The sequence below is a fragment of the Chiloscyllium plagiosum genome, chromosome 20 (assembly GCF_004010195.1).
Source record: "Chiloscyllium plagiosum isolate BGI_BamShark_2017 chromosome 20, ASM401019v2, whole genome shotgun sequence".
In the NCBI taxonomy this organism is placed as follows: Eukaryota; Metazoa; Chordata; class Chondrichthyes; order Orectolobiformes; family Hemiscylliidae; genus Chiloscyllium; species Chiloscyllium plagiosum.
Genome location: NC_057729.1, coordinates 20,326,068 through 20,348,471, shown reverse-complemented (window position 1 = coordinate 20,348,471; position 22,404 = coordinate 20,326,068). Strand labels below are relative to the sequence as shown.

General features: G+C 38.2%; 1 protein-coding gene across 8 annotated transcripts in view; it reads right to left on the bottom strand.

Moving 5' to 3' along the window:
* ripor3 (RIPOR family member 3) overlaps positions 1-22,404 on the bottom strand; it is a 210,481-nt gene that overhangs the window by 18,165 nt on the left and 169,912 nt on the right. For 6 of the 8 annotated variants that reach the window (XM_043710258.1, XM_043710259.1, XM_043710261.1 and 3 more), the window contains 3 exons: positions 20,233-20,392; positions 15,324-15,456; positions 8,432-8,593 (listed from right to left, as the gene is read on the bottom strand). In XM_043710258.1, coding sequence (XP_043566193.1) covers positions 8,432-8,593; positions 15,324-15,456; positions 20,233-20,392 — 455 coding nt within the window. The remainder of the gene's footprint in view (positions 1-8,431; positions 8,594-15,323; positions 15,457-20,232; positions 20,393-22,404) is intronic. The other 2 variants (XM_043710262.1, XM_043710264.1) reach the window with 1 other exon arrangement.

The following is a 22,404-nucleotide window of genomic DNA, read 5'->3' as shown; positions in this document are numbered from 1 at the left end:
GGAGGGCTTCTTGAAATAACATATAAATAGTCCAACTAGGGAAGAGGGTTTACGAGACCTTGTACTGGGGAATGAGCCTGGCCACTGATCGAAGTTTCAGTGGGGGGAAGGCTAATTAAGGTAATATTAGGCAGAAACTGGAGAAATTAGATTGAGGGTAGTTGTTGAGGGTAAATCCAGATCTGACATTTAGGAGTCTTTCAAAGATTCTTGGAAAAACCTGATCAAGTCCCAGGGATCCAATGGCCTTTATGCATTTTAAGACCTCCAATCCCACCTCTTGTAATATTAACTCTTTTCAAAACAAGATCCCCAGCTTCCATGTTCATCTCCACATGTAAACACTGAAGCAAAATATTCATTTAGTATCTCACCATCTCCTGTGAGGATGAAAGGTAAGGATACTAAACATTTATTAGGAGCAGGTGGGTAGCTAGGAAAAGGGTAAGTTCATTCAAGAATAAAGGATTTATGCATGGAGCCAGAGGAAGTGGGTGAGGTCCTTAATGAGTACTTCACAGTGGTATTCACCAAGGAGAGGGACGTGGATGATGGTGAGGTTAGGGAGACGGCTACGTTATTATTCTATGGTGTGACTGGATGGGCCATTGAAATAATGAACTTATGATAGCAATAACAAACTTACCATGGAATTACAACAGATGGAAAATGATTAAAGCATGCTGGAAAATAGAATCTAGCCTTGACTCAAGTGATTGTGCTAATCCACATGTTGCAAAATCCAGACAGACTGCAGCTGCCCACAGACGGTTTGCAAACAACCTTGATAGCTGCACTACACACTACAATATACACTAAATGAAGTTGGACTTGAATGGGACAATGGAATGTCGCCCTTGGGACCATCAGGAGTAATGAGTCATTCACTTGACACGGTGGCAACCAAGACCCTTATTTGGAGAAAACTACGTGCACCCAGCACCTACCATAATGGACACCTAAGGGCCACCCTACCCTCAATATGCCAACACCTGGTTGGGTCTGATTGATCAGGGTAACTGAATCAGATCAATCCATTGGCAGATCCTCCACACCCTCCCAAAAGGGCACAAAGACTCTGAAGGATAAGAATCACTGAAAAACCCCACTCAGAGCAGTAACTCGAGAATAACCATTGAAAGAGAAAACACCTCCAAGACCATTGAAAGAAGAAGAATACATCACCATATGGAGCCCGGCCAAGTTCTTGTGTGGTGTTATATGATCATACAAAGTTAAGTTAAAGCATAAGAGAGTTTGTAGAGTTTTTTTTTGTTAGTTTATAGTATACTTTATTATTCTAATGTTAATTGTGTTCAATAAATGAATATTATTGTCTATAAGAGTCAGCTCACAGTTCTTTTGCTGAATATCAGAATTTAAACACATTGTGTGGCAGATACAACAAGGGTATATCGATATTAAAAAGGAGATAGTATTGGGGGTCTTGAAAAACATTAAGGTCGGTAAGTTCTCAGGATCCTGAAGATGATAAGGGAAGAGATTAATGGTGCCTTGCCAAGGATCTTTGGCCACAGGCGAGGTCCCAGAAGACTGGAGAAGAGCCAATGTTATTCATTTGTTTAAGGTCAGTAGGTTTAATCCAGGAAATTATAGGCTGGTAGTACGGTAATTATTAGAGACATTTTTAGCAGCAGGAATTATTCACATTTGGAAAAGAATGGACTTATTTGGGATAGTTAGCAGGGCTTTGTGCAGGGGAGGTCTTGTCTCAGATTTGATATTTTTGAGAAAGTGATGATGATTGATGAGGGTAGGGGTAGTGAGTCTAAATGGAGGGTTCAGAAAAGATTTACAAAGATGATGCCAGGGTTGGAGAGTTTGAGCTATAGGGAGCTGCTGAATAGACTGGGGTTGTTTTCCCTGGAGGGTCAGAGGCTGAGAAGTGATCTTAGAGGTTTATAAAATCATGAGGGGGCATGGATAGGGTAAATAGACAAGATCTTTTCCCTGAGATGGGGGAGTCCAGAACTAGAGAGCATAGGTTTAAAATGGGAGGGGAAAGATTTAAAAGGGAACTAAGGGGCAACATTTTCATGCAGAGGGTGGTGCATGTATGGAATAAGCTGCCAGAGGAAGTGGTGAAGGCTTTAAAAGACATCAGGATCGATATATGAATAGGAAGGGTTAGGAGGAAATATGCTGGCAAATGATTAGGTTAGATTTCCTACAGTGTGGAAACAGGCCCTTCGACCCAACCAGTCCACACCGACCCTCTGAAGAGTAACCAACTAAACCCATTTCCCTCTGACCAATGCACCTAACACTATGGGCATTTTAGCATGGCCAATTCACCTGACCTGCACCCAGAGGAAACCCAGGCAGACACAGGGAGAATGTGCAAACTCCACACAGACAGTCGCCTTAGGTTGGAATCGAACCTGGAACCCTGGTGCTGTGAGGAAGCAGTGCTAACTACTGAAGCACCGAGCCACCCTAATGGGATTACATTAGTTTAGGAGATCTGGCCCGCATGGACGAGTTGGATCAAAGAGTCTGTTTCTGTGCTGTACATCTCTATACCTCAATTTGTGAAGATCCCTCACATTAAGCTGGACAAGAAGGTGAAGTCAGATGGGATCCATGATGACTTGGTAAGTTGAATACAAAAGTGGCTTAGTTATAGAAGACAGAGGATAGTTGTGAGGGGCTGTTTTTTCTGACTGGAGGACTGTGACCAGTAGTGTTTCATAAGGATTAGTGTTGGGACCATTGTTGCTTGTAATGCATATAAATGATTTGGGTGAAAATGTAAGTTTGCAGACAACATGAAAATTGGTAGAATTGTGTATAGTAAGAAAGATTGTCAAAAGATACAGCAGGATATAGATCAGTTGGAAAGTTAGGCAGAGAAATGTGAGATGGAGTTTAATCCAGACTAAATAGAGGTGATGATCTTGGAAGTTATTTGCAAAAAAAAAGTGTACAGTTAATGGCAGAACCCTTCGGAGCATTGATTACAGAAGGATCTTAGGTTCCAAGTCCATATCTCCCTGAAAGTGGCCAGAGAGTCCATAGGCAGTAAAAAAAAAGGCCATATTTGCTTTAGCAGTCCGATCTATTAAAGTTGGCAAGTAACGTTGCAGTGTATAAAACTTTAGTTAGGCTGCTTTTGGTGTATTGTGTGCTATTCTGGTCACCACAATATAGGAAGGATGTATAGGCTTTGGAGAGGGTGCAGAAAAGGTTCACCAGGATGTTTCCTGAATTGGAGTGTAGTAGCTATAAGGAGAGGTTAGACAAACCCGGATTGTTTTCATGTCGGAAGCTAAGGGATGATTTGATAGTATATAAAATTGAGAGACATGGAAAGTGTGGATAGTTGAGTCTTTTTCCAAGGCCAGGAGGCATTGATTTAAAGTGAGAAAGTAAAGTTAAAGGAATTGCAAAAGGAAAGCTTTACTTTATCAAAAAGGTGCTAGGCGCCTGTAACACTCCACCAGGGGAGGAGGTAGAAGCAAATACAAAATAACGTTTCAGAGATATTGAGACAGCCACATGAATAGGCAGAAAATAGAGGGAAGTGGACCATGTGCATGTGGATGAGATTAACTTACAATAGCATCGTAGCCAGCACAGACATGGTGGGCTGATAAGCCCATTCCTGTGCTGTACTATTCTGTATTCTATGAAGACAATGGCCTGACTGACTCTGGTTTTGTAGCCTATGTTCTTTGATATTAGGCAATTGGTATAAGCTTCTGGTTTTACAGAATTGATGAGCTCAGCCACACATTTAAGCAAGAAAATTTATAACCAAAGATGAGAAGAATGACTTGTGTACTAGTAGAAATTTTAAAGTGATTGTAGGACTTGGTAATTTATTTCCTTTTCAAATGATATAATTTAGTTATCCACACTACACCAATCCACTATGATACATTGCTAACTTGAATCATAATATCGATTTTTTTTTTAAGTTGAGTTCTATAAAACATGTGGCCTCAATTTTTCTTAATGTTGTTTGACTGGAATAAATCTATCAAGTTAACAATCAAATATAACAACTGCATAGTTTCACTAAATAATATATTTTCTGCTATGTAATGTAACAGTTGTTTTTGCCTGTTGTCACTTTTGCAGTTTACTCCCACGGCCATCAGAAGGACACATACTTTCATATTTCAATATAAATTATTGTTGAGCCAAAAAAATGGCACATCACATTGTAAAATATGTAACTACCGTGCTTTCCCCGCCATAAACATTTGATGAAAAGAACTTCATAACATGCTCGGAATACATAACAAGTTAGTCATTGTTGAATGAGGAAAGGCAGGTTAATTCTTGCATGAGTCTCTTCATGTGTACTGGCTTGCTTTATATATTTTATGGATGATTTTCTGAAATCCAACATGAGCTGTTTATTTCAATACTGCGAAGTGACGTAGTTAGCTAAACCTTGGCTCAATAGATTTCTAAGAAGGTGACGCAAAAATCTTCTGCAATTTTTATATTGTTACAAACATTTTGTGTAGTAGAACTGTAACAATTTTTCTTTGAACTTTCATAGAGATAGGAATAAAAATGAGCACAAATATTTCATATTAGAACCTCAAATTTTCATTCTAAGCTTCCTACATCGCTAATAAATAAAAGCCTCAAAACAAAATATAAGGATACTGAAAACTTAAAAATATGAACAACATACTAGCAATAGTCAGTAGTTGAGACAGCAGCTATAGAAAGAGAAACAGTTAATATTTTAGGTTAATGACCTGACAAAAGGTTAACTCTGTTTTTCTCTCTCCCCAGTTACTGCCTCTTCTGAATATTTGCACGGTTTTCTGCATCATTGCAATAAAGGGACATGTATCAAGTTTGTGAATGTCTCAAAGGATTCATAGCATAATAAATAGTATAGACAGGAATGGCCATGACATTGATCATTGAAGTGAGGGGGTAGAACTATGGCAGGTAGTTTTCAACGCAATTTAAAGTTAAGCTCATCAATTTTGCTTTAAAAAGTATAAATTAGTAAAATGTGAAATAAGGGTCTAAGAATGCCAACAAGATGAACAGGAAATAACTAAGAATACACAAAGAAATGAGACTACTTGTTAAGAAAAGGTTCTGTTCCTGAATGTGTGTAGCATTCATAGCAAAGTAGCAAATTCATAGTGCACACGTGAAAGTAAATAAATACTGCCTGATAATCAGTATGAAGACGTGTTTGCAGGATGAAAAGGAATCCATACTGAATATTGAGGATATTTGGCATTCATACAAATAGGAAGGTAGTAAAAGTGGAGGGGTTGCACTATTAATCAAAGATGGCAATTGTATTTCTGAGCTGATATTGGTTTAGGAGAATCAGTTTAAGTAGAAATGAGGAATAAGAGAGGACAAAAGTCATTAGTGGTAGTGGTTCTCAGGAACCCTAACTAACCACAATGTGGACAAAATACATAAGATGATATATTAAGTGCTTATAATAAAGGGATGGCATTAATCATAAAGTAAATACATCATTGACACAAATTATGTTTTAAGTTGAAAAAAATCAAATTGGCAATAATAGCCTGGTTGAGGAGTTCTTAAATACTTTTGATAGTTACTTTAAGCAGCATATTTGGAAACTGTCCAGAAAGTAGGTGGTATTAGACTTAGTGTTTTATGATGTGACAGAATTGATTAATTACCTCAGAATAAAGGCACTCTTAGGTAGCCACAACATGATTGAATTTTATGTCCAGTTTGAAAGGAGAAGATTGGGTCTAAGAGTTAAACATATGTTGTGGGTGTGAAAACTGAGATAGCAGACATTAACTGACATTTTAAGCTAAGTAATATATCAGTGGGTGCAATGGCAAACATTTAAGGGATAATTCTTAATAATCAGAATAGATATAGTCCTAATTTAAAGAACAATTCAAAAGAGAGAACCTCCAATCCGTGATTAAAAAAGTTAAGGGAAACTTAAGGCAAAACATATAACTGTGAAAAGATGAGTAGCAGGTCAGATGTTTAGGCAGAATAGAAGAAAAAGACAATAACTATAAGATTAATCAGAAGGAAGAAATTCACCTTTAAGAGGAAGCTAACTAGGAGTATAAAACAGCAAGGAAAGGAAAGAAATCCAGTGAGTTTGGTCCTCTCAAGTGAGAATGATGCATCAGTCGTGCATAATAAGGAAATGATAAAGTTAAAAATCACACAACACCAGGTTATAGTCCAACAGGTTTAATTGGAAGCACACTAGCTTTCGGAGCGACGCTCCTTCATCAGGTGATTGTCAGCGTCGCTCCGAAAGCTAGTGTGCTTCCAATTAAACCTGTTGGACTATAACCTGGTGTTGTGTGATTTTTAACTTTGTACACCCCAGTCCAACACCGGCATCTCCGAATCAAGGAAATGACAGTTTTTATGTTTTCACTATAGAGGGTACAAAACACTTTCCAGTAATAATCATAAATCATAAGGTGAGAGGGTGAGAGGAATTTAATAGAATTACAATCCTAAAGGAAGTGGGGTTAAGCAAACTGGTGGAATTGCAGGCAGACAATTCTTCAGGTCCAGTTTGGCATCATCCTCAGGTCCGATAAAAGGTGACCAATAAATTAGTGAATCATTTGGAATTAATTTTCCAAAATTCACAAATGTTCAGTCAGAATTGAAAGCCATGAATATAACTCCTCTGTTCAATAAGGATGGGAGATGGAAAGTGGAAAAATTTAGGCCTGTGAGCTTGGTGCCTGTGATGAGGAAGTTGGTAGAATTTGATAATTTAAAAGATTATATCTTTGAGATTAAAAAAAACATATAAGATAATTGGAAAGAGTCAGTACGTTTTTGTCAAAAAGAAATCATGTCTACCCTATTTACCGGAGATGGTTGAAGGAATAATGTGCTGTTGATAAAGGGAACCTGTAGATGCACTGTCCTTGGATTTCCAGAAGACATTTGATAAGGCGTCACATTAAGGTTATTGTGAAAAATAAAAGCTCATGATATAGGGGTAACATGTGTGCATGGATAGGAGATTGGCTAGCTGACAGAAAACAGAGTATACATAAACTGGTGTTTATCTGACTGGTAGAATATTAACAGGGGAGTCCCATACTGGTCTATGTTGGTGTCTCAATTTTTAAAATTTACTTAAATGACTTGGATAAGGAGAGTGAAGATGTGATAGCTAAATTTGCAGATGTCAACAAGATAGGTAGGAAAATATGCTGTGAAGGAGACACATGGAAGTTGCAGACACCTATGGGTTGAGTGAGTGGGATGAAATGTAGAAGATCGAATTTGAGGTAGGAAAATGGGTTCTTCACTTTGGCAAGAACAATAAAAAATCAGATTATTATTTAAATGGAAAGTGACTGCAGAACTCTGTGCTGCAGAGGGATTTAGGTGTTCTAGTACATTAGCATGCAGGTACAGCACAATCAAGAAGTCTAGTGGGATGTGATCTTTTTACTACAAGAGGAATTGAACATAAAAGGGAGGAGGTTATCCTTCAGTTATATAGGGCATTGGTGAGACCACATATCAAATACTTCTACAGTTTTCATCGCCTTATTTAAAGAAGGATGCACTGAAGACAGTTCAGGAAATTATGAGATTGGTATTCTGAAACAGATGGATTATTTTATGAGGATAAGAGAGACAGACTGCACTTCTTTTTAATGGAGTTTAGAAGAGTGAAGGGTGACTTGATTGAAACGTATTCTCATCAATTCCTTTTTTTAATGCAAACTGAATAAAGTATTTTAAACATTAATTTGCTTTTGGTTTTCTTTTTGTGAGAATTATGAATTATATCTGTTAAATCGGCAATGACTCAATCAGAGCCCTGATTAGGGGAATTGATGAATGATTGGGTGTGTTAGTTGAATGAGCCGGATAATCGGACAAATTTTAAATTTGAAACTTGCGTAAATTCCACAGGCCACATGTCACCAAGCTGCCATTTATACATTTGTTATAAAAAATGCATCCTGATGCAATTGCATGCTAAAATTAAGATAATTATTAGCACAATGGTCGTACTATGTTGGGTTGTACTAATCATTGCATAGTCACTATATTTTATATGTATATATGGGACAAAGTGGCATACTGATAATGTCACTGGCTAATTTTCTGGGGACAAGGCTTTGAATGCTATCATGATTGATAGTGAAATTTGAATTCAATTATTTGAAAAAATCTGGAATTAAATGCTAATACAGTGCAAACCCTTAACTGCTGTCAATTGTCATGAATATCCATCTGGTTTGCTAATTCCTTTAGGGAAGGAAATCTGCTATCCTTGCCTGGGCTGGCCTCCTATGATTCCAGGTCCACAATACTAATAATTGACTTTAACTACCCCTTGCCAGTAGGGTTGGGTATTAAATTCTATGAACAAATTTTAAGAAATTTGGCTCCAGACAATCCTATGAAATCAGCTACAAGCATAGCTTACCTCTTTCTGTCTGTCCTGGGTGCCTTGCAGCCACTTTCTGTGTGTAACAATTTCTTAGTTGTGCCAGGAACCTCTCAGCTGATGAGTATAATACACTGTCTATCTCCATGCACTTACTCCAGAATGACTGGACAGATTTACACATCTTTGATTTTGGAATAACTGAAAGTAAAAATGATAAAATGCAACTAGCATTAAAAGAAATTCTGAGAGAAATTTTAAATACTGCTGTCATCTTATTGTACTACAGAAATGTCCATGTAGTTACTGGATTACAATGAAGCACTTTTTTAAAAAAACCTCAATGCGCTAAATATCTTCCTTTTAATTCCACGAGTCACAGGAATTTCCACACTTTATTAATAAACTTAATGCAGTAAATTCCTATGTCCTGGAATGTTTCCCAGATTAAAGCTACCACATGCCACTTCTACAATGCATACATGTCGCGGATTATTTAAAGAATTGTATTGTTAATTATTCTAAATTGCTCATATGGGCTGTATTTATAAATTTGCAAATAAAAGTCCTATTGATTGTTGCTAAAAAGAGCAAAGTTGAATGATGAGCTCCTTGAATAAAAATATCATGTGCTCAAACATATTTGAAAATCTTTGTCAAGACGAGTTTACTGACTTGGTCTTAGTTTATTTTCTATTTATTTGTTGAAATATTTCAAGTTTTGTTAGTCTTAAAGCTTTATTCCTGATGAAGGGCTTTTGCCCGAAACGTCAATTTTACTGCTCCTCGGATGCTGCCCTGAACTGCTGCCCTGTGCTCTTCCAGCACCACTAATCCAGAATTAAAGTGAATAAGGCCAATTATGGATGAGTCATCAAGCAAAAGAACTTTTAAAAGAAGTGCAAAATCAGTGGTGAAATTGTTTTTGAAGAAAAAAAATGTAGGATCAAGACTATAATATATTTTCATAAAGCTAAATGCAATGAATTCAATGTTAGTAGGTGTGACAATACTGTGGCTTTCAGAAGTGTATTGTATCCATTTTTTTTAAATGAAAAGAAGAGTTGAGACAGGTACTGAGCAGTCTGCTCCATAGCCAATAAAGGAAACAGTTTAAAAGGCCTTAGTTTTTTTTAAAATGTTGAAGCAAAGAAGCAGCCTGAAAGGTTGGGGGCAAGCTCCCACAGAACCAGGAGGTTTTAAAAAAAGTTTTAGCCTTTGGTAGCAATAGTTGGAGTCTTGGAGCTGGATGTGAAAGCTATTATTCCTCTCTGTTACAGCAAAGCTGGGATTCTTGGCTGGCTGCTAGAATTGCAAGTGAGACAATCTGTTTTACTAAACTTACCTTTGCCAAGTGTGTCTATGGGATGTTACTATATTAGAACGGTTAATTTGTAGTAGTTAATATAAATATTATTTTGTTAAGCATTTCAATACACTACATTTAAGCCAATTTTCTTTTTATTTTGTCTGTATTTTAATTACAATGTATGAATAAAGTAAGTTTGTTTCAAGCCTGGTAGTTTGACCAATCGAATTGTATCTGAAACACACCGCCTTACATTGAGTCTAGGTCTTACATTTTCTTATTTTAAAGCTATCTTCTTAATATATTTTGAGGGTGTGTGGTCTGGTCCTTAACATAGGCAACAGATATTGAACTTGATACTACTTGTACGATTCTTGATTTATGGAGCTTAGCATTCCACATCTATTGAAAGCACATGACTTTCTTTCATTCTTATGGCATGGGGTTCTGCTGCCACTTGGCTACAGTGACTACAGTAAATAAGACTAAGTATTTGCAGTTTTGTGTTAAACCTCAGGCATTCATAACTCTAAATGTTCTTGTCATGTGTCACATTTTCAAACCTTTAGGTTTTTTTTCTCTAAAAGTAAAGTTTGCAAATATTGCTGTCCTGATCTGCAATATCACAAACTGTACCACAAAATCTCAGCTGAGTTCCTAATGTCAACAAAGAGCCAGATTTCCTCATAGCTAATGAGAATAGGACAATTTGAGAGACATTCTGGATTGTTCTCCATCTACATAAGCTGCCCAACAAAAAAATACCATTTGGATATTGAGTCAGGAAACAAACCAGCCCCAGGTAGGAGAAGGGGAGACAGTGTTAGTATGATAAAGTCATAGAATACTTCAGTAAAGGTACCAAGACAAAGGGTGTTCAGCCATGTTGAGTTTAAAGACAGCAAAGTGACATTGGATAGCCTCCAATGCTCAGAGTATCATAGGTAATACAAATGAGTTAAGCGTATGGATGCATTGCAATTTCACGTGTCAATGCTATTGCCATCAAAGGCATGTGATTGAAAGAGAATTGGACAGACTATTCAATAATCTTGGGTACTGAACACTCAGGCAGGACAAGGGAGAGTGTAAAAGAAGAGCTCTTGTTGCCTTATTAACTAAAGAATCTGTTACTGTGGTAAGTAGTGCCGATATCTTGGAGAGGTTTTCAACTGGTTTTTAAAGGTTAGATTATAGGAATAAAAAGGGGTCAGTCACATTGCTGGGAGTGTATTGTTGCCTCCCAAACAGTTAACAGGCATTACAGGAGCAGATATATGGACAACTCACTGAGGTGTTTAAAATCTCTAATGCAGTAATTATATTGGGGATTTCAACCTATCCAGATAATGATTGGGATAACCATTCTGTAAAGGGTTTCGAGTGGACTGATTTCTTGAAATCTATTAAGAGATTTTTATAACATGTAGAAGATTCAACAAGAAACAATGCAGTGCTGGACCTAATCCTGATGAATAAACTGGACGGCTGTTTAAGGTGGCATAGGGAGAGCATGTTGTTGATAGCAACCACAACAACGTATATTTTAAGTTTGCTATAGAACTAGGGGGACAAAATAGTTTGTAAAATAGGATTTTGGATTGGGGGAAGGCAGATTTTATTAAAATATGGCAGGATCTAGGCAAAGTAGATTGGGAATAACTATTTCCAGCTAAATCCGCAGCAGAACAGTAGAGGGGAAGGTGAGGCCCTTCATTTAAAATGAAATCAGCAAAGAGTACAGACCCAACATACTTCCTTTAGAATGAACTGATGGAGAAACAATCCCAGAGAATCCAGGATATTTAGACATATTCATTTATGAATAGGAAGGAAAAGGGAAGCTTTTAACATGTACAAAGGGAGCAAATCAATGTTGGCTCTGGTGGAGTACAGAAAGTGTAGGAGAGAATTTAAGAGAGCAATTAGGAAAGCAAAGATGGGGCATGAAAAATTTACTGGTGGGGAGAATCCCAAGATGTTCTATAAATATATCAAGGATTAAGAGGATAACCAGAGAAAGATTAGAACCCATGAGGGGTCAATGATCCAATGTAAAGCATGGAGCTGAAGGGCATTTGTAGGGTGTTAAGTACTTCACATCTGTCTACGCTTTGGAGAAGCAAGAGTTAGGTACAGATTTCAGGAAGTGGGAACAAGTTCTCCAGCTGTTTGATATAGAGGGTGAAGAGGTTTTGGCAGGCTTAAAACTGAAAAAAAAAACCCAGGTCTAGATGAGTTGTACAGTGAAAGACAAGCGAAGGAATTACAGGGGGCTTTTCCTCCCCTGGCTACAGGAGGTGCCAGGGGACTGGACGGCATCCAATGTGAGTCCACTTTTTAAGAAGGGTTTTAAAGGTAAATCAGGAAGTTACAGATCAGTGAGTCTCTCATCAGTGGTCAGGAAGTTTGGAGAAAGTTCTGAAGGAGAGAATTAATCTCCACTTGGAGATGCAAGGGATAGTTAGCATGGCTTTCTCAGAAGGAGGTTACGTCTATCAAATTTGATTTGAATTTTTCATGGTGGTGAGCTGGTGTGAAAATGAGGGTAGTGCAGTTGATGCAGTTTGTATGGATTTCAGCAAATCCTTGACATAGAAGACTGATAAGGATGTTATAAGCACATGGGATCCAGGGTAACTTGACCAGATGAATCCTTAAATTGTTTTGTGATAGGAAATAGACGATAGTGGTAGAAAGCTGCTGGTGTCTTATAGTATATTACAGGAATCAGTGCTAGGTGTCTTGTTCATGATATATACATATAAATGATATAGATGAACTTGCCAGCGGGTTGATTAAGACCATAAGACCATAAGACATAGGAGTGGAAGTAAGGCCATTCGGCCCATCGAGTCCACTCCGCCATTCAATCATGGCTGATGCGCATTTCAGCTCCACTTACCAGCGTTCTCCCCGTAGCCCCTAATTCCTCTAGACAACAAGAATCTATCAATCTCGGCCTTCAACTGGACTTCATTGAGTTGTAGAAATGAGTTGAGTTGCTATAAATGTGTTTTGCTTATTGCTGATGTCTTTTCGAAGTGGATTGAAGCCTACCCTCCTCCTAACGCTACTGCTGAGACTGTGGTGAAGATTTTGTTTAAGGAAATAATTCCCTGCTTCAGTATACCTGCGTGCATTAGCTCGGACAATGGACCACACTTTGTAGGTAATATTAACGGAGAACTCTGTTCCCAGCTTTGTCTGTAAACCGGATCGGCAACATCCCAGATCCTGGCACTAGGGAGGCAACATACCTTCCGGGAGTCCCGTTCCTGACCGCAAAATCTGCTGTCAATCAGTCTAACTATTGAGTCCCCTATCACTAGCGCTTTTCTATTCTCCCCCTTCCCTTCTGAGCCATAGTGCCAGGTTCAGTGCCAGGGACCTGACAACTATGGCTTCCCCTGGTAGGCCATCCCCACCAGCAGTGTCCAAAACTGTATACATATTGCTGAAGGGAACGGCCACAGGGGATCCCTGCCCTATCTGTTGATTCCCTTTCCTCCCCCTGACTGTAACCCAGCTGTCCTTATCCTGTGTCTTAGGAGTGACCACCTCCCTGTACATCCTCTCAATATCTCCCTCAGCCTCCCGGATGATCCGTAGTTCATCCAGCTCCAGCTCCAGTTTCCTAACGGTTTTCAAGGAGTTGGAGTTGGGTGCACTTCCCGCAGATGTGGTCGGCAGATCAAACCCTCCAACTCGACACTGCCCTCTTGAACTGTCCCACCTGCCCATCTTCCTTCCCACCTGTCCACTCCACCCTCCCCTCTGACCTATCACTTTCATCCCACACCTTTATCTACCTATCGCATTCCCAGCTACCTTGCTCCCAGCCCCAACCCCCTCCCATTTATCTCTCAGCCCCCTTGACCCACAAGCCTCATTCCTGATGAAGGGCTTATGCCTGAAACATCGACTCTCCTGCTCCTTGGATGCTGCTTGAGAAGCAGTGCTTTTCCAGCACCACATTCTTCGACTCTGATCTCCAGCATCTGCAGTCCTCACTTCCTCCAGGTATGAGGTGATGAAGTAACAAAAAAAACGGGAGCACTGAATGAATGGCATGACACTAGGAAGCTCAGAAGAACAGAGAGATCTTGTCCTGAAGGTGGTAGGACAGGTTAATATGGTGATTAAGATTATTAGACCAGGGATGTCATGTTTGTGCTGTACAAAACTTTGATTTGGCTTACTTCAACTGGAGTACTGAGTGTAGTTCTGGTCACCACAGTGATCAGAAAGGCAGTGATCACACTTGAGGGAGAGCAAAATGACCAGGATGTTGCCAGGGATGGAGTAGTTTAGCTCAGATGAGAGGCTAGAGGAGCTCAGGTTGCTCTCTTTAGAGCAGAGAAGCCCGAGGAGGGACTTGAGTGACGTGTATAAGGTTGAGGTGGCATGGACAGGGTGGGAAGAAAGCATCTGTTCCCCTCAGTGGAGGTTCAATGCATTGGGGTTTAATCTTAAAGTGAAAGATTTAGAGGATTTCTTTTTTCACCCAGACAGAGGTGGGAATGTGGAATAGACTGCCTGGGAAGATGGTTGAGGTAGTAATCTCACAACGTTTTAAAAAGTACTTGGATGAGCATTTGAAATGTCATAACATCCAAAGCTAGAAAGTCAGACCACTACAGATTTAAAGTAGATTTTGTCAGTGCAGGCTTGATTGGCCGAATAGATCTCTAGCATCTGCAGTATTTTGCTTTTATTTAACGGAAACCCAGGCCCTTTCACATGCCAAAAGTGGGATAATAAAGTTTATATACAATGCCAATGTACCATATGATTCTAAAGATTTGCATTTATATACTGTGTTAAATCTAACATTGATTGATAGAATATTTTCAGAAATTAAGTAATTTTTAAAAGTATCACTCAATTTATACAACAACTAATTTCCACGTTTTAAACAAACACAATGCTGATAATTATTAACGTTTTTGAGTTCTAACTTTAGTATCACAGAATTATGTTGCTCTTTGCTTAACAGCAATTCAGAAGTAAGACATTGCAAACTGCTCAAGTGCAAGATACTTTTTAAAATGATTCATCTTGATATTGTTTCATTTAATTAGGAAGTTAATGTTGCTGTAAGAGCCAAATTGTATAACCCAAGTTAAGCCAGGTGAGGCAAATGGATTGATATGAAATTTCTACTTTAAAAAGAAACAAATCATTCAGGGAATTTAAAGTGATCAACTACAATGTAACTCATAAAATGAAAGATAAATATTTTATAGGGACATTTACAGGAAATAATGTCATACAATAATGGACAAGATAATGTGAATATCCACAACAAATACTGTACAGCTGTAACTCATGTTAGAAAATGTTTACTTTTCAATTTTAAAAGCCATTAAAAATTATCTAGAGGGTTGGATCTATAAATTAAAAGTAGGATCTCTTTGGTATGCAATTCTGTTGAAGCTATGTAGTCCTGACATTTTGTCTGTTAATACATTAGCCCTGTTATTTCAAACAATCTGGACTCTAAACCATTGGAGAGTTTTCTTTTTCATGATATAAATCTTTCTCTCCAAACAATTTTTGAATGATGTTCCAAAATAAATCTTGGTGAACTGCCCATCATTGTGGTCTTTTTATACAAACCTTCTTCCACAGATTTAATATTCTGTGACTTCTCACAAATGAGAGCTAGCGTTTCCAAAACCAGGATCTGTTGAGAGAGTTCCTCTAATATGTAGCTCTGAAGGACAGGTACACAGCCAGTCGATGTAAATCTCTGAAACATAAATCAAATTATTTATGGGGTGTCTCCTAGAAACAGAGTAGTATAAGTGTTTTAAAACTAGATACTAAATATCATGAATTTATTATGTTTAATCTTAACAGAAAAAATGTTGTTTATATATAAAATTGACATCTCACAGTTTAATCCTGTAAAATAAGGAATTATGCAGATTAAGGAACTGAATGTTCAAGATTGTTATAAACTGATTTGTATAATTGCGGTCACAGAAGTTAATTGATTAGCATAAACATCCAAAAGACCCCTATGAACACTGACACATAATAAAAATGAAAACAGTGTGCTGGACAAACTAGGTGCTGCCAGACCTGCTGAGTTTTTCCAGCACTTTATGCTTTTATTTCAGATCTCTGGCATCTGCAGTATTTTGCTTTTATTTAACAGAAACCCAAGCCCTTTCACATGCCAAAAGTGGGATAATAAAGCTTATATGCGATGCCAATGTTATAAAATCTGATTTAACCTGCGTTTGTTGCCAGAGATAGGATGGTGTTGTAGATAAAGTCGTAGAGTTTATGATGGGGAATGAAGAAATGACTTGAGTACTATTATTTCAAATGTTAAAAAGAGCTAAAATTAACAATATAGGAAAAGGAGCAGGAGTAGACCATTCATTCCCTTAAGTCTGCCCCACCATTCAACAAACTCAAAGCTGATCTGTCCCAAGCCTGAACTCCTCTTTCGAGCCAGCTCATTGCAGTTCACCAATATTTCAAAACTTTATCGAGCTATCCCCTATTTAAATACTTGCAGTGATCTAGCCTCTACAACTGCTTGGTATAGAGAATCCCAGCCCTTCACTACTTTCTGGGACAAGAAATTCCTTCACACCTCAGTGTTAAATGTGTGCACCTTTATTTTGTAAGTATTTCTCCTAGTTCAAAATTCTGCTACTTGTGGAAACATCATCTCAACTTCTACCCTATCAAGCCCCTTCAGACTCTTGTATGTTTCAATAAGATCACTTCTCGCTTTTCTAAACCCTAATGAATCTGGACTTAACCTCTTTAGTCACTCTTAATAAGTCAATCCTTTAATCACAGAAATCAGCCCAGTGAATCTCTTTTAAACTGCCTCCAATGTCAATAAATCATTTCCTATATGTGAGGACCAAAACTGTACGCAGTATAAGAGATGTTGCTTCATCAATGCTGATTGTGACAAGACTTCTCTATTTTAAACTACAAACTCCCAGCAATGAAAACCAAAATTTCACTTTTCTTCTGAATTACTTGCTACATCTGCATGCTAACTTGAAATGTTTCATGCACAAGAATGGTCAGATTCCTCTGCACTGCAGCTTCTTGGAGTCTCTTTGCATTTAACTAATAATCTGTCTTTTTATTCTTTCTAGCAGAGTGCATGACCTCATACTTTGCTACCTTCAATTCCATCTGCCCAGTTTTTTGCCTACTCACTAAACCTGCCTGTGTGCCCTTGCAGCTTCCTTATGTCTTCATCATAATATGCTCTCAGATGTATTTTTGTATTGTTGGCAAATTTGGATATGTTTCTCTTGGCCCCTTCCTCCAAGAAGATGGAAGACTGTTCATGTGACTGGAGTCTGCTGTGCAATCACATAACACAGCGATCAATCCTGGGTTCCTTATTGTTTGTGATATTCATAAATGATATAGATGAGAATGTGGAATATGCTAAGTAAATTTGTGGATGGCACAAAGATTGGCTGGGTTATTGACAGTGATAAGAACAATGTTAGGTTACAGGAGGGCATAAACAGACTGGTCAGATGGATAGAACATGGCAGATGCAATTTATCTCTGATAAATGTGAGATGATGCACTTCGGAAGAAGGAAAAGAAAGGGGGATAATCATTGAATGGAAGCTCAGAGGAACAGAGGATTTTGAGGTGTTTGTTCACAGATCCCTGGAAGGTGGCAGTACACGTTAGAAGGGTCATTCAAAAGGCTTATGGGACACTTCCAGTTCTGTCGTATATTATAAAGAGCAATGATACCATTGGAGCTGTACAGAGCTTTGATTAGGCCACAGCTGGACTGCTAAGTCCAGTTCGCCCTGTAATAGGAAGAATATTATTAAGCTAGAGAGGGTTCAGAAGAGATTTTCAAGATGTTGCTGGGAATGGAGGATTTGAGTTATAAGGAGAGGCTCGATAGACTGGGACTTTTTTCACTGGGATCTAGGAGGTTGAGAGGTGACCATATGGAGGTTTATAAAATCATGAGAGTATAGATATAGGTGTATTTTCCTTAGAGTGGGGGATTTCAAGACTAGGGGGCATAATTTTAAGGTGAGAGAAGAAAGATTTTTAAAAGACATGAGAGGCAACTTTTTTTAATGCAGAGAGTGGTTCATGTTTGGAATGAATTTCCAGAGGAAGTGGTGGTTGTGGGTACAGTTATAACATTTTAAAAAACATTTAAATTCCAACTGTTGCCTAACCAAAGCTTTGTACATGAGTAAGAAATGTTTCGAGGGATATGGGCCTAGTGCCGGCAGATGGGATTAGTTTAGTTTGGGGATTATGGTTGGCATGGACTGGTTGGATTGAAGGGTCTGTTCCCATGCTGTGTAACTCTATGATTCTAATAGTGTATTTTGGCAATACAGACTTGCTGGGCTGAAGGGCCTCTCCTGTACTCAATAATCGTATTCTATAATGGTAAATAAGGTCAGAGAACTGAACCTATGGCATCTTTCCAACTCAAAGTATTAATTCCAACTCTGTTTCTGTGTGTTAACCAATCCTTAAACCATGTTCCTGCATTACTGTTGATACTGTCTGTTTCTACTTTATGCAGTAGCCTTTTGTGTGGCACCTTATCGAACACTTTCTGGAAATCCAAACATACAACATCTACCAGTTACGTTATCAATTCCACTTGTTATACCTCAAGAACTCTGGCAAATGTATCAAATGTAATTACCGTTCCACAAAACCATGTTGACCCTGTGTTTGATTGCATTAAGCTTTTCTAAATTTCCTGCTATTTCTTCCTTAGTAATGAACTCAAGCCTTTTCCCAATGATAGATATTAGACTAACTGGCCTATAGATTCCTGCTTTCCTTGCACCTCCCTTCTTGAACATCACATTAGTGGTTTTCTAATCCACTGGAATCTTGAATATTTTGACCAATGCCTTCACTATATCCGAAGTGATTTTCAGTTCAAAGTCTTAGATGCAGGCCATTATGTCCTGGGGTCGTGTCTGCCTTTAATCCTATTAGCTCATCAAATACTTTAAACCTAGTGAAAGAGAGTGTCACGAGATCTTTCCTCCCATCAGCACCTTGCTTATTTGTTACATTTGAGATGTTTGGATGTCCTTTGCATATGTGTGGAAGCTGAATACATATTTGTGAATGATGTCACCAAAGGACAAAATAAAGTCAGAGAAGAGACCTTTTGAATATTTTTGAGTGGTCCATCAAAAAGAAAAAGGCATTTCTAATGATGGCCTAGTTAAAACTGAATTGGTCAGAGTGGAACCAAGTGAGGTCAGTTCAGTCCTACCAAGCTGAACAGCAGATTATAGCCATCCAACACTTGGTGGAAGAATGCCTCATCTTCTGCCTTGGGACCCTCCAACCACATGGGATCAATGTCGATTTCACCAGTTTCCTTATCCCAGATCCAACCTTCCAACTTGGCACTGCCATCTTGAATTGTCCTACCTGTCCATCTTCCTCCGTATCTATTCGTCCCACCCACCCTCTGATCTCCAGCATCTGCAGTGCTCACTTTCTCCCACTTTCTCCTAGAAGATTATCTAGTCAACTATGTCAAGACATCAGAGGGGATAGGAAGTAATAATTCCTCGTGTCAACTTCACAGAACTAACTTAATTAGTCGAACATAGATTCTGCTGGTTCAAGTTTGGCTATAAGCTACATGTTTTGTCACTAGACTTATCTTTTAAAGTATCAGTGTGGATAATGAACAACTGCATAACCATTTTCCCCTGTTTTGTAAAGATTACTGTATGCAATTGTTTCCTGTTATCTTAAAATCTTAGTTAAATACTTTCCTTTCTCCCTCCTATTTAGGACCTGGACGAATTATATCAAGGTTGTATCAATCAGCCTATTTCCCTCAGATTATGAACATCTAAAGTACAACATGCAATATTTGTAACTATCTCTGTTCCAACAGACTTACAGGAAAAACAATGGCATTTAGCAAAAGATAAGATCGAGAATCTTCTGCTCCTCCAAATTAATTTAGACATGTATGAAAACCTAAAGTGGATGAATGGTTCCAACTAAGCGTGAATCCATTTGTAATACAAAAACAAATATACAGCCGTACTCCCTTGCATACTGGAACACTTTTGAGCATACTCTGTGACTCTACCCTCCTTATCTAAGCATTTAGCATTATTCCTTAGCATTCCTATCATTCATATTTTAAAATTTGAAAATTGTGAGAAATCAGTTGATCAGTAATCGAAAACTTCATACCTTTTGAAAATGTAAAATGTTTTAATATTAATCATAAGTTGAAATGTACTGGTTTTGTAAATGAAAATAAAACGTGATGTCACATCAGTCCAAAAAGCAGCACTTCAATTTTCTTTTAGATTTACCAAGAAATGCAGAAAGGTGAGCTCGGAATCAACAAAATTCAATGCACTAATAGGTAATCATGTACCTCGAATAATTCCTTTTTAGAGAAATCAATGTGGAATTAGGAGAAAACATCTTTGGGGTCAAACGGCTAAAAGACGGGAAACAAATAATTGCACTTAATTGTATCCCGACCTACCTGGAGAAGTCTCTTGCACACTTGCAGGTGAGTTAAGAGGACTTGATCAAGACACACATTTTCTGATGTCAGGGCAAGGGTTCTTGGCGCTTTAACTTCTAAATCTCCGTTCTTAGTCAAAGCATGCTGACAAATATTGCCTTTATTGTAGGTACCATACCTGTCAAATGATAAGGAGTGTAAAAAGAATAAATTGAAACAAAGTATAGCACAGATAACAGCATGTACACAAGTTAGTATTTTAAAAGTGTAGTCAAACATGAGGAAAACCCCTAACCTATTAACAGGTTGCAGAATCAGAATGCTTTAAACTTGTGTAACTGAGTGCAAAATAGTGTTGTCTAACTAACTAGTGACTCCAAAGACGAGGCATATAGCAATACTCCAAATTCTAAGCTTTATCACGTAAGTTTTTAACTTATTTTTAAATTGTCTAGTGGTTTCCTAGATCCAATTTTCATAGAAATGTCAGTCCTGAAGAAATTCCATTGAGACCATCACAACAGCTTCAAATATTTATTCTAATTTAATCTCTCTGCTTTCTCAACCTGTCTTCTATTTTTCTCAAATGTATGCAATTATCTCTTAAACACAGATTATCTCTCATTTAATGTATTCCATACTTCCATAATGTTTTGTCTAAGTTTTCTGTCCCACTAAAGACAAGGCTAAAAGTAGTTCAGACTCAAAAAGTGAGGCACTGGAAAACCACAGCAGGTCAGGCAGCATTTGAGGAGCAGGAGAATTGATGTTTCAGGCATAAGCCCTTCATTCGGGATAACCTTCTCCTGCTCCTTGGATGCTGCCCGACCTGCTGTGGTTTTCCAGCATCACACTTTTTGACTCTGATCTCCAGCATCTGCAGTCCTCACTTTCTCCTAAAAGTATTTCATGCCACTTAAGGATTAATGGTGCAGCAACACCTGGAGAGAAGCAGATTCATGGTTACCAATTGTAAATATTGAAACATTACTCTTCAAAATGATTCATACCATAGTTAATTTTGACAAAAAGATCAACTCACCCTTAGCCCTTTTTTTTTCCAGAGCTTACTGCTTTTGCCTGTTCATTACCCATTAAATTTAGCACAGGAATTTCTGTTTTGGCCGAGCAAAGTAAGTACCCTTTAATAATGCAGAAAAATACACGAGTAGAGAGATTGTGCTGGATCAACGACATTAGATTCTTGGGACATTTGGAAAGTACTGGGACCTATTATAATCCAGAAATCTTGTACCAGAACAGAGCTGCGACCAAAGTCCTTGCAAGGCTGTTTGCCAGTGCTCTTGGGGCAGAGCTAAACTATCTTACCATGGTTTTGAGAGTCAGGAAGTAATACTAGAGAAGAAAAATGATATATGCATAAAGATTCAAGAGACAAATAATATCAAAGTAGGAATGCAATTTGTCCTAAATTGCACATGCATATATGCATGGAGTGTGGAAAATAGTTCCTAATCAGCCTGATCAGAGATACTATAGCACAGCTCCAGAACAGATGGAACTTGAATCCACACCCTAACATGGAAAGCAGATGAACTCGGGGCATGGTTAGGAACATGGGACTGGGATATCATAGCAATTATAGAAACGTGGCTCAGGGATGGACAGAACTGGCAACTTAATGTTCCAGGATACAAATGCTACAGGAAGGACAGAAAGGGAGATAAGAGAGGAGGGGGAGTGATGTTTTTGATAAGGGAGAGCATTACAGCTGTCCTGAGGGAGGATATTCTCTGAAATCCATCCAGGTAAGTTATTTGGGTTGAACTGAGAAATAAGAAAGGGATGATCACCTTATTGGGATTGTATTATAGACCCCCTAATAGTCAGAGGGAAATTGAGAAACAAATTTGTAAGGATAATAGGGTGTTTTTATTTCACTTTCCAGACATAGACTGGGACTGCCATCGTGTTAAGGATTTAGATGGAGAGGAATTTGTTAAGTGTGTACAAGGAAATTATCTGATTCAATATGTGGATATGCCTATTAGAGAAGATACAAAACTTGACCTATTCTTGGGAAATAAGGCAGGGCTGGTGACTGAGATGGGGAAGCACTTTGTGGCCAATGACCATAATTTTGTTAGTTTTAAAATAGTGATGGAAAAGGATAGACCAGATCTAAAAGTTGAAGTTCTAAATTGGAGAAAGGCCAATTTTGACAGTATT